This window comes from Bidens hawaiensis, unplaced genomic scaffold (genome assembly GCF_021521415.1).
Source record: "Bidens hawaiensis isolate Kalapana, Puna unplaced genomic scaffold, B.hawaiensis_p1.1 tig00004743_1, whole genome shotgun sequence".
NCBI classification, from domain to species: Eukaryota; Viridiplantae; Streptophyta; class Magnoliopsida; order Asterales; family Asteraceae; genus Bidens; species Bidens hawaiensis.
Window position 1 is genome coordinate 1661915 of NW_027491293.1, and position 12246 is coordinate 1674160.

The window sequence follows — 12246 nt, forward strand, 5'->3', positions numbered from 1 at the left end:
TACCGCATACCCAATTACCATGGAACTTGTAAAATAACTTATAAATAATAATACTCAAGTTTTACATTCAAAAAGTTAACAATAAAGCTTTTAAACGAAAGTTCGGTTTTTGGTTCGGTTCTCAACTCGGGATGAAACCGAGGCTAGTCACCACATACCCAATACCATGGAACTTGACAAATATGAACAATAAACTAAAATATGCAGAAGTTAAGCAAGTATAACAAGTTATATGGTTAGATTTGTTAAATATATAAACAAGGACTACAAAGTCCTCCATGTAACCTTGCCTTACTAGCCCGACATTTCAACCGGTCGAGACCGGAGAAATGAAAGACCGAAGGTAAACAAGGAGTGTATATTATATATATGTTGTAACATCAAGCTTTAAGTATCGAGAAGTTAGTTAAAATGAAAGATTAGCTTAGTTGACCTTGAGAGTCAAACTATGAAGAACAACCTTAGAATTCAAGAATTTGAGAGAGAAACGAGCAAGCACAAATGAAGAAGACAGATGTGTATATATAGGGTAAGTTGAATGGGTCTTTCATAAAGGGTGTTTCATGAAAATGGGTTGGTTATAGACCCAAGAAAACACAAACTACAAATGGGTCTTTCAAGTCTTCATTTTGGTAGTTTTAGTCCCTGGAGTTCGTTTTGAGCGTTTTCGGGCATTTTAAGAACCGAAAAGGGTGTTTTTTTAGATCCGAAAACTATAAAACAAATATATAACATAAAATTCATCATTTTGATAATATCGAAAGGTTCGGGATACAAAACGGGTCGGGTTTACATTAAGAATACAAGTATAAAATAACCCGAAATTGACAAATGTCACAGTATCCCCTTCTTTAGGAAATTTCGTCCCGAAATTAAGATGATGTAAAAAAATGTGGATATTTCTCCTTCATCGAGTCTTCTCGTTCCCATGTAAACTCCGTGCCACGCCGTGATTCCCATCAAACTTTAACTAACTTGATGCGACTTCGCTTGGTTTTCTTTTCGTTGCGTTCCATGATTTCAACGGGTCGTTCGACCATTATCATTGATTCATTGACATATACTTCATCGAGAGGTATATAGAGATTACCTTCGGCTAAACACTTCTTGAGATTTGAAACATGAAAGGTCGGATGAACACCGGTGAGTTCTTCCGGTAGTTCGAGTCGGTAGGCTACTTTTCCGACTCGCTCAAGAATCTTGAATGGGCCTACGAAACGGGAAGCTAGTTTTCCTTTCTTTCCAAAATGAACAACTCCTTTCCAAGGGGATACCTTGAGAAGGACGAGATCGTCGACATTGAATTCGATCGGTTTTCGCCATTTTTCAGCGTAGCTCTTTTGTCGACTTCTAGCGGCAAGTAGGTTCTTGCGGATTTGGTCGATACGGTTGGTGGCTTCTTGGACCATTTCGGGTCCGGTAATTTGAGCTTCACCAATTTCGTTCCAACTAATCGGGGAACGACATTTGAGATTGTAGAGAGCTTCGAAAGGAGGCATACCGATGCTAGAATGAAAACTGTTATTGTAAGAGAATTCAATGTAAGGAATGTGAGAATCCCAATTCCTACCGAAATCGAGTACACACGCTCGAACCTTGTCCTCAAGTGTTTGAATGGTACGTTCGGATTGTCCATTCGTTTGAGGATGATAAGCGGTGCTAAGATCAAGACGAGTTTCCAAGGTTTCTTGAAGTGATCGCCAAAAATGAGACATGAATCGAGCATCGCAATCGGAGATGATAGTCAAAGGTAAACCATGGCGACACACGATTTCGTGAACGTAGATATGGGCAAGTTGCTCAACGGAGTATTTTTCTCGAATTGGAATAAAGTGAGCGGACTTGGTTAATCGGTCAATAATCACCCAAATGCTATTGTTGCCTTTTTGAGTATTGGGTAGTTTCATTATAAAGTCCATAGCAATGTCTTCCCATTTCCATATGGGAATCGGTGGTTGCTCGAGTAACCCAAAGGGTTTTTGATGTTCGGCTTTGACTTTAGAGCAAGTAATACATTTCGAAACGTAAGTTGCTACGTCTTTCTTCATACCCGGCCACCAAAAGTTATAACGAAGATCGAAATACATTTTATCCGCACCGGGATGAACAGAATATCGTGTCTTATGAGCTTCATCGAGTATGCAAGTACGAAGGTCATCGTGATCGGGAACCCATAAACGATTGAGATAATACAATAAGCCATCGGGTTTTGTTTGTAGGTCCCAACATGGGTGGATCTAACAATAGTCTTGGATCAACCGAGCTTAGTGCTAGCAGAAATCACACTAAGCCACCTAAGCGGTCTCGGATCTTGAGATGTTATTTTCGATGGTTTGGGAGAAAAAGAGAGAAAGCCGAGAAAAAGAGAGAGTTATAACAAAGGTTTTTCTCTTTGAATATCAACAACTTACTTCACTTCTCATGGCATGCTTCCTATTTATAGGGAAGCATGCATGAGAAGTAGGATACATCAAATGCCTAATGGGCTTCTTTACAATTTTTCTCTTGGGCCTAAAATATGAAGTAAACAAAATGACCCGTTACATAATTACCGATACAAAAGACTAATATAAACAAAAAAGGACCTAACATGTTTTGAGTCGAAGCTCGGCTCCACATGACATTTCGTCGTACATGTTGCCTTCATCAACGGAGGTACGTTGGGCTTGATAGATTTTGGCTTGGAGATCGGTTTGAATGATGACGCTAATAAGCAAGACGGATTTGACATTAACCTTTCGAATAAGGGCATCGACCACGACATTCACTTTACCGAAATGGTAGCGAATCTCTCAATCGTAGTCACTAAGTAACTCAGCCCATCGTCGTTGTCTCATGTTGAGATCTTTTTGGTCAAAAATGTGTCGAAGGCTTTTGTGATCGGTAAAAACCACACATTTCGTTCCGTAAAGGTAATGTCTCCAAATTTTGAGTGCGAAAACGACGGCACCAAGTTCAAGATCGTAAGTCGTGTAGTTCTTCTCGTTGACCTTAAGTTGCCTTGAAGCATACGCGATAACTTGACCTCGTTGCATGAGAACGCAACCGAGACCTTGATGAGAAGCATCGCAAAATACTACAAAGTCGTCGTTTCCATCGGGAAGGGTTAGAACAGGAGCATTGCAAAGTATGTGTTTAAGAGTATTAAAGGCTTCTTCTTGTTTGGATCCCCCATTCATAAGGCTTTCCTTTGTGAGTTAGGGAAGTGAGGGGTAAAGAGATCTTGGAAAAATTTTGGATGAAACGCCGATAATATCCGGCCAAACCGAGGAAAAATCGAATTTCCGTGGGTGTAGTCAAAGTCTTCCAATCTTTGACGGCTTCGATTTTTGCGGGATCAACATGAATATCCTTGTCGTTGACGATGTGTCCCAAAAATTGAACTTCCTCTAGCCAAAATTCACATTTTGAGAATTTGGCGTAAAGTCGTTCGTTTCTTAAGACTTCGAGAATGGAACGCAAGTGATACTCATGTTCGGCCTTGGTTTTGGAAAAGATGAGGATGTCATCAATAAAGACAATGACAAATTTATCTAGAAACGGTTTGCAAATGCGGTTCATGAGATCCATAAATACCACGGGTGCGTTGGTTAAACCGAAAGGCATGACTAGAAATTCGAAATGTCCATATCGAGTACAGATTGCGGTTTTTGGGATGTCTTCTTCGCGAATACGCAATTGGTGATATCCCGATCGAAGATCGATTTTTGAGAAACACGTTGCGCCTTGAATTTGATCGAAGAGGTCGTCGATTCGTGGCAAAGGACAACGATTTTTAATAGTAAGTTTGTTAAGATCACGATAATCGATGCACATACGAAACGAACCATCTTTATTTTTCACGAAGAGGACGGCAGCGCCCAAGGAGAAGATCTTGGACGAATAAAGCCTTTGTCGAAAAGTTCTTCGAGTTGGTTTGATAACTCTTGCATTTCTGACAGGGCTAAACAGTAAGGAGCTTTGGCTACGGGCATTGCTCTAGGCACAAGATCGATTCGGAATTCTACCGGGCGAATGGGTGGAAGACCGGTGACGTCTTCGGGAAAGACATCGAGGAAGTCACAAACGATGGAGATGTCTTGGATTTTTCTTTCTTTAAGGTCTTTAACCACCACTTGAGCTAGGAACGGAACATACGTTTGGCGCAAATATTTTTGGGATTGAGAGTATGACATAAGGTTGAGCCTTTTAGGAGTAGTCTTGCCGTGGACCTTGAGTGTTTTACCGTTTACAAGTGGGATTCGAATGATTTTATTGTAACAAACGACTTCGGCATGGTCCAAAGATAACCAATCCATGCCTACTATGATATCAAAACTTCCCATTTGCATCGGGATAAGATAGATCGAAAATTTTCGCTTACAAAGAGTGAGAATACAATTACGAATGACCGAGTTGATTGTGATGGAATTTCCGTTGGCGACTTCGACGGAAAAAGGTCTAGAGAGTTTAGTGCGAGGTACGGCAAGTATAAACTCAAATTTTAATGAAATAAAACTCCTATCGGCACCAGTGTCAAATAAAATTGAAGCCAAATGTTCGTTCACTAGAAACATACCGTTCACAACGTCGTTTGCGACTTGAGCTTGATTGGCGTTTATCATGAAAGCACGCCCTTAGTTACCGGGATTTCTTTGTGGTGCTTGGGGTATAGGAGAAGGTGCTTGGATGGCTTGAATTGGTTGGATGAGAGGTGCATTTAGTTGTGGGATTTGAGGTTGGTAGGTTTGGACTTGGTAAGTTTGGGTTTGGTAATAAGGCACGGTTACGGCTTGGGCTTGGTTTGCGTAAACGATTCGGGGAAATTGTTGCGGAAATGGTTAGAGTCTCCACAATTATAGCAAGTTCTGGGTTGTTGTGGGTTTTGCGGGATTTGCGGGTTGTTTCTTGGTGGAGCGGGATGTCCACGATGTGTGTTTCGACATGTGGTATTGAAGTGACTATAACGGTTTCAAATGGTGCAATGGCGACAAGTCATGTTTGAGGGATGGTGAAATTGACATTTGTTGCATAATGGATGAGGACCAGTGTAAGGTTTTCGGTTTGGAGGAGCTTTAGATTGTTGTTAGGTTTGTTGTGGGTGGGTGACGGCATAGTTTCGGTGATTGCGCTTGAATTTCTTCTTGGCTTGGTGGCATGAGTTGGAGTAATTTATGGCTTGAGGAGGTGGATCAACTTTGATTTGAGGGGTTGGTTCGGGTTTACTCTTGTCACACTTTTTCTTGATCAAAAGTGTACCCGCCTTGACATGGTTTTCGGAGAGGGCTCCGGCTAGCGTAATAGCGTCTTCAAGGTTTGCCGGTTTACTACTCATTACCGAGTCACGGATTAGCATGGGCAAACCCCCGATGTATTTGTCAATTTTGCGTTCGAGCGGGGTGACCAAGTGAGGAGCAAGAGTGCTCAACTCGTGAAAACGGAGTGAGTAGGCAGCGTTATCACCACTTTCTTGCTTAAGTTCCCAAAACTCGGCTTCGAGCTTTTGGAGTTCGTGTTTTGGGCAGAACTTCTTCATCATAAGTTCTTTAAGCTCGGTCCATGGGAGAGCCATGGCGATTTCCGCCCCTTGGATATGCATAACACTACCCCACCATGTAAGAGCAATTTCCTCAAACATGCTCGAAGCGAAATTAGTTTTCTTTGCTTCGGGGCACTCGCTATGTTGGAACACACTTTCCATCTTTTCAAACAATTGCAACAAGGTAGTCGCACAGTTCGTACCAAGAAATTTGGTTGGGTTAGCACCGGTAAATTGTTTGTACAAGTGGGGAATGGGTTTGGGTTCAACGGGTGCAACAACAGGTACTACAACGGGTGGAGGTTGGTTTGCTTGCAAGTGAGTTAGGAGTTCGGGAATCACAACGGCGACTTGTTCGACTACTAAAATAACCCGAAATTGACAAATGTCACATCAGAGACCCGACTCCTGAAGCTGAACCATTGATTGCTTTTGAAGTAAACACCTCACAAGTGCCAAAGCAAATGAAGAAAAGTGGCACTATGTGACCAGCCGTGGAAGTGCCCGCTGCAGAAACTACCATGACGATGCGCTTATCGCATACGCAAAATTTCATAATGATAGCAAGTCATGGGTGATACGAAGGGTAAACGGCGACCTCACCTACATGCATCACACCAAGATGCATACCCTTCCTTAGCTGGATATGAATTATTTCAGAGAATAGCTGTAGGTGTTGGAGGAAAGAAATTGGAAGATTGGTTCAAGCGACATATGGACAGAGAATCATAAGTCGACTACGCCAACTTCCAGTTAAATAAAGGTCGAACGTTCAAGCATCCGACAGAGATCGACCCAGCAACAGACAAACATTGACGAGCTTGGAGATTCAAGATGCCTAGGGAAAGTCAGAAGTCTTCCATGGAGAACCATTCGAGTCAAATCTTCCTCACGACTTCTTATGTTGGGAATTTGATAATAACACGGGGTAGGCTGTGATACAATGCCGAACCATGCATCCTTTGTGTGTGTTCGATGAACACGAGTTAATGGGCCTCAGCAAAGAAGGCATTTTGAAGCTGTACAAGTCTCCTTTGCCTACTCTAGAAGATCATGGAAAGCAGAATACTAACAAGATAGTTGAAGCTTTCAACAAGTTTGTTCGAAGACTTGTTGAGGTTTAACTACCAGAAAGTGGATGCTTAGAGTACGAGACCGGTTGAAGATGAAGACGAAACACAATATTAAAGACTAGAGGGAGATTGTTATGTCATAATTTGTATATTAAGTCTTTTGTATTGTCTTGTTTATTTACGTTTATATGTAATCGTCTTTTATCTTAGCTTTTATGTTTGGTCCTAAGATCACTTTTAAACAAAATGGGCTTTGTTTAAGCAACTCTCTCACTTTATCTCTTATCTTACCCTTCTCGACAATAATACAAGCAACAACAAGATCCGAGATCTCGATTACTTAGAGGTTATTTCCGCTAACCTCTAAGGAGATTGATCCAATAACTTAGTTGTTTGATCCGATCATAGTACCTATAGATACTTTTACTAGTTACCAATAAAATGAAGTTTATGAACATCATTAGTCACATATTGATAGAAATACGTGCGGTCCTTCTAGAAAAAAACAAATACATAAAACCAAATATCACCAAATACATTAGAGAAATGTTTATATTAATTTAATTTATTACAGAAAGGAATGGAAACAAAGGTGCTCATTTCTATACAAAAGTTGACTAAATGGTTAAACTTGAAATTCAAGTGGCAGTTTGGAGAACCTTTATGTAATTCACTCACTCCATTCTTTTTCATATTTCTCTCACCCTCACTGTGTGTGTTTGTGTGTGAGAGAGAGACTGAGATGAAATCCCACAAAACAAGCAGCAGCCTCTATCAATTAAAGAATTAAAGGAAGGAACAGCAAGAGAAGCAGCAACAGCAGCAGCAGAGAAAGAAAGAAAAGAAGAAAGAAGTTGCTGCTTTAATGGCTATGGCGGCGTGGCAGACCTGTAATTTTTAGCTTCTTTAATGCTCACGTACAACCACCACACAATTGAATCAATCATCTTCAATTCTCTCATTTTCAAACCACAATTTTAGAATTGAGATTTTATTTCAATTAGCCAAAAGATAAAAAAATTTACTTTTCTTTAATTATAATAATTAAGATATCTAGAAAATAGGGTTAGCTAGGTTATAGTTTTGTTTGGCTATGGATAAGTCACAATTGGGAAGTTGTAGGAGTACTTGTCTCTTGCAGAAGCTATGGCTGCCTTCTTCTCATTAGGATCTGCAACTAACCATATCCAACAAGACCCCACTGAATCCAGTAGCTGGTTGTACGGTACGAGTACAACAACCAGAACCACACATCACCACCGTACTACCACCACCAAAGATTTTGAGCTGTGGCATGAACTGCCACATGCTCATAATTTGCTACCCGGAGGAGTAGCAAATTATTCTATGGGTGGTGATGGTAGTGGTGGTGGTGATGGGCGGTTTATTAATTTCTCAGATGAATCCACTTGGGGATCTGCGAGTTTGTTAGTGACGGGTGGTTGTGGTGGTGGTGGTAGTGGTACTAGTGGTGGTGTGAGTTGTCAGGACTGTGGCAACCAAGCAAAAAAAGATTGTCCTCATATTAGGTGTAGAACTTGTTGCAAGAGCAGAGGGTTTCAGTGTCAAACCCACGTGAAAAGCACGTGGGTTCCGGCGGCCAGACGCCGGGAAAAACAGCAGTATAACTCCGCCGCAAAACAAGATGACAACCGCCAACTTCTTCAAAACACCAAAAGAACAAGATCGGTTGAAGATCCTGAAAACCCTAATTTGGCTAATCCAATTACTGCTGCTACTGCAGTTGCTTCAGGTACTAGATTTTGTAACCAAGATTCTCTAGATTTCTGTCTATATTTTATCAATTAAATTAATTATTCTTTTTTTTGAATTATTGCAATAAATGATTGTGCATACATGTATATTGAAGAAATTAAACCTAACTGATTCCATTGGAAAACCTACATATGCCATCTTTGATTCTTTGTTCTTGTGATGCATTAATTATAACTTTATCTTTCATTTTTTATCACAATTTTTTGAATTTTTTTAATTATGCGCTCTTATATAAGATTAAAACGTGAATATGAAAATATATCATCTGAGTTCTTTAATCGAATAATTCATAATATGTCATCTCGTGACTTTGATTGTTGGAGGCGGGAATTGATGAAGATGATTAAGACTTTTACTATATTTTTAGTCCTACCAAACATATTTTTTAATAAGAGAAGCTTAAACGTGCATATAATACTGATTTATGATATTCAATCACTCTACCCTAATTGTTAACGTTAATGAAAAAGTAAATTGAATTGAATAAAATAATTGCTAGACTACGTGTGTGGTTAATTAGGTTTTCAATTATTTCTGTTTATTGATTATGGTATATATGTTACGCAAAATTATACAAAAGATTTATTTTATTAGGCTATCTTTTATGTTACATGTTTATTGATGTTGGTGAAGTTAATTGCATTACATTAAATTATTTGGAGGATAAAAAAATGCTTGATTTCTTCTTGATGGTTCATATTTTTTACATTTTGTAGTTCCTAAATACAAATCAATATGTTATCTGCATAAAAAAAACATCTAGCTGATTTTTTTATGTTTGTTTTTCTTCTGTTGTATTTTTTTTTTTAGATTGAAAACATTTTATATTGTATTTCAATTATTTTCTTCTGTTTTGTTTCTTTTAAACATAAATGATATTTATTAATGTACCGTGTCATATTCTCACAAAAAGCTGTGTTTTGACCTACGACGTCGGACGTTATTGATTAGTGTATTTCATTTGTTGGATTTCAGAGTTCAGAAAACAATTATATTTATGTTGCTAGAGTCCTATATCGGTTAGACGTTCTTTCATGTTATTGTGGTATACTATTTGTAGGGCACAAAAAATATATGGCATCCTATTTTATCATGTTATACTATACCCAAGTGTTTAGGTTGGCTATATGATCATTATTTTCTAGGACAGAGACGAGAACTAATATATTAATGATTGTTTTTCTATTGTGAAACTAGGGTTAGAGGTTGGTAATTTCCCACCAGAAATGACAGCACACGCGGACTTCAGATGTGTAAGGGTTGGCTCAATCGATGAAACCGAAGACCAAATCGCATATCAAGCTGCCGTGAACATTGGCGGGCATGTATTCAAAGGAATTCTCTATGATCAAGGTCCCGAAAGTCAGTACATGGGCGGAGATACCTCTTCCGGCGGTGACACATCTTTTAGTCATTCGATATACTCATCACTCGGTGGCAACAACGATTACATGCCCAGTACGCAATTCTTCCATCAAATTCCAAGAGACTAAATAAACACTCGCATAGTAACTTCGATCTACACGCAAACTGGACTCGCTAATTAGTGTTGTTTCCTGGATATTTATGCAGTTAACTCGAAACTTAAAGGTTAATCTGATTTTGTTTCCGGTATATATATATATTTGGATGCAAAGTTTAATTTAAGGAATTGAGGGGATATATCATAGGGTATACCTACGAGTAATGGTGGTATATGTAGCCGGCAGCACCTACGAGTTCTGTCCATAATTGTTTTTGGTGTTTTCTTTGTTTTTTAATAAAGAAATAATTTAGTTTATGAATAATTTCAATTATTTGTCTGTCTCGTGGTGTGAATTTGTTCCAAAAATCTCTTCTTTTCCTTCATTCACGCCTTAAAGCTGGTCTAATTAATCTCTTATTTTGTTCTTTTATTCTATGTCTTTTGAGCCTTCCAGCCATGCAAAAAAAGTATAACACATAGTCTCTCTCTCTCTCTCTCTCTCTCTCTGTGTATATATATATTATTATTATATACCTATAGTCTTGTCCAAGGTATTCGGTAAAAGTTGACTTTTTTTATCTTACTGGATGCATCGAGCCACAAAAAATTATGCCAAGATCTTCTTTCTTGTCTTTTTGAAAGGTTCTACGGTTTTGAAATAAGTACACGAGATAGAACATGGTCGGGTTAAATGCGATTTTAAATTACCGGTAAATAATACTTGTACGTACTGTGGACATAATAATAAGTTGCATTTCTAACGTTTTTTTTCTTTTTTTCTTTTATCGATCTTTTATCGAGCAGCAACCTAAAAATCGCCAATCCTTACGGTTGCAAGAGGATTCAATCCCACCGGCCTCACATTTGTAAAGGAAAAACCATACCACTAAGTCAATGGATCATGGGTATTTGTGATCTCTAACTTATTATTATACATTTATCTTTTATCAAACTGGGTTGATTGATTGTTTTAGTTGTGACCTTTTCCATGTTTTTAATCTAATTTTGAATTTACTTTTGCCGTGTCGGTTTAACGTAACGATTGTGTTATATATTATATAGGGTGGGTTGATAATTGTGCAAGGTTGTTGATCCATCGTGCTGGGATCGATGTGTATGGGATAATAATATTGTGCAGGGTCGGCTCAACGTCTTTGGATGCCTAAAACTAACAAAAATGTTAATGTTTTTTTCTTTCTTCTCTTTATGCGTATAACGCAATAGATTATACAAGAATTATAGAATATGAAGTGATAATGGATATGAAGCATTCTCCTAATTAGCTTGTAACCTACCAATGAGTTACTAACTCTAAAAGAACTCTACTTTAAAATTATCATAATACATAACTCCTAATTAAAATGGAGGCCCTATAAAACTGAAGCTTTATATTTAGCTTACCCACAAGATGACCATGATATTGTGTAAGCCAAGGTTCCTGAATGTATCTTATGAATGTGTAGGTAAAACGTTGTTTAATGTCACGTACTATAATAGAATGTGTATAGGTTATCATTATTACGTAGGATATATAAGACACTAAAATTAAGTTGGATAGGGATAAAATATACAATAAGTAATGTTGAGTAGGTTTTCCATGTATTCTCTAATTTAAGTCCGGGTGGCTTTGAAGTTGGTTTTAGTATTTGGTTAAAAAACAAACCCCTATTATGAAGGTTCTCAGTTTGAAATTTAGATCAATGAATAGTAGGGCAAATCACATACTTTGGTATGTTCTTTAACACGTTTAGAGCACGATACAAGGTACACCAAACGTGCATCCTTCCCGGTCCTTTAGTACTAGGGAAAGTTATTCATTTTCTGAAAGATCCTGACTTTCGTGCTTTGGTGGTTCTCCGAGATCCTTTTTATTGAAGGAGTTGGGAGATACTATATTATATTCTTGACGAGGGGTTTCAAAAAAAAAAGTAAGAGAGATTATTTTTTTTCACGTTTTTAGTGCATGTCAAATTTATGTTATGTGAGCCTGCTTAGCTCAGAGGTTAGAGCATTGCCATTGAACTATTTGTGTCAATGGATTAGTTCGATCTAAAACTTGAGATAATGGGTGTAAACGAAAAGAAATAAAAAACTTTATAAGCATCTACCAAGTTGTAAGGAGTTGGTGCCTAGCGATGCTTAAGTGTTGTGTATATGTTTCCATGGGCCATATTTTCTAACGAACTAGGGCGAACCCGAATTATAACCCTTCTCAATGGATGATCGTAAGACTTGCGAAAAATTGAAATTCTTATCAATGGAGGATTTTTTTTTAAGCCTTCTCGTACGTCCACTATAATAATTGGATTCTTCATGAAGCTATCATACATTGACTGTAACCATTCACCCCAGAAATATAGCAAACTTGGCACTTTACTATCTTTACCCTTATCAACCATTACCCTTTATATAAA

The 12246-nt window shown here is 38.3% G+C and overlaps 1 protein-coding gene across 1 annotated transcript; it reads left to right on the forward strand.

The window, feature by feature from the left end:
- The first annotated feature begins 7610 nt into the window (after positions 1–7610).
- LOC143627816 (protein EXPRESSION OF TERPENOIDS 1-like) lies at positions 7611–10326 on the forward strand. Its single transcript, XM_077097546.1, has 2 exons — positions 7611–8344; positions 9565–10326. Exons 1-2 carry the CDS (start codon positions 7738–7740, stop codon positions 9858–9860), a joined length of 903 nt encoding a protein of 300 aa, XP_076953661.1. The 5' UTR covers positions 7611–7737; the 3' UTR covers positions 9861–10326.
- The last annotated feature ends 1920 nt before the right edge of the window (positions 10327–12246 follow it).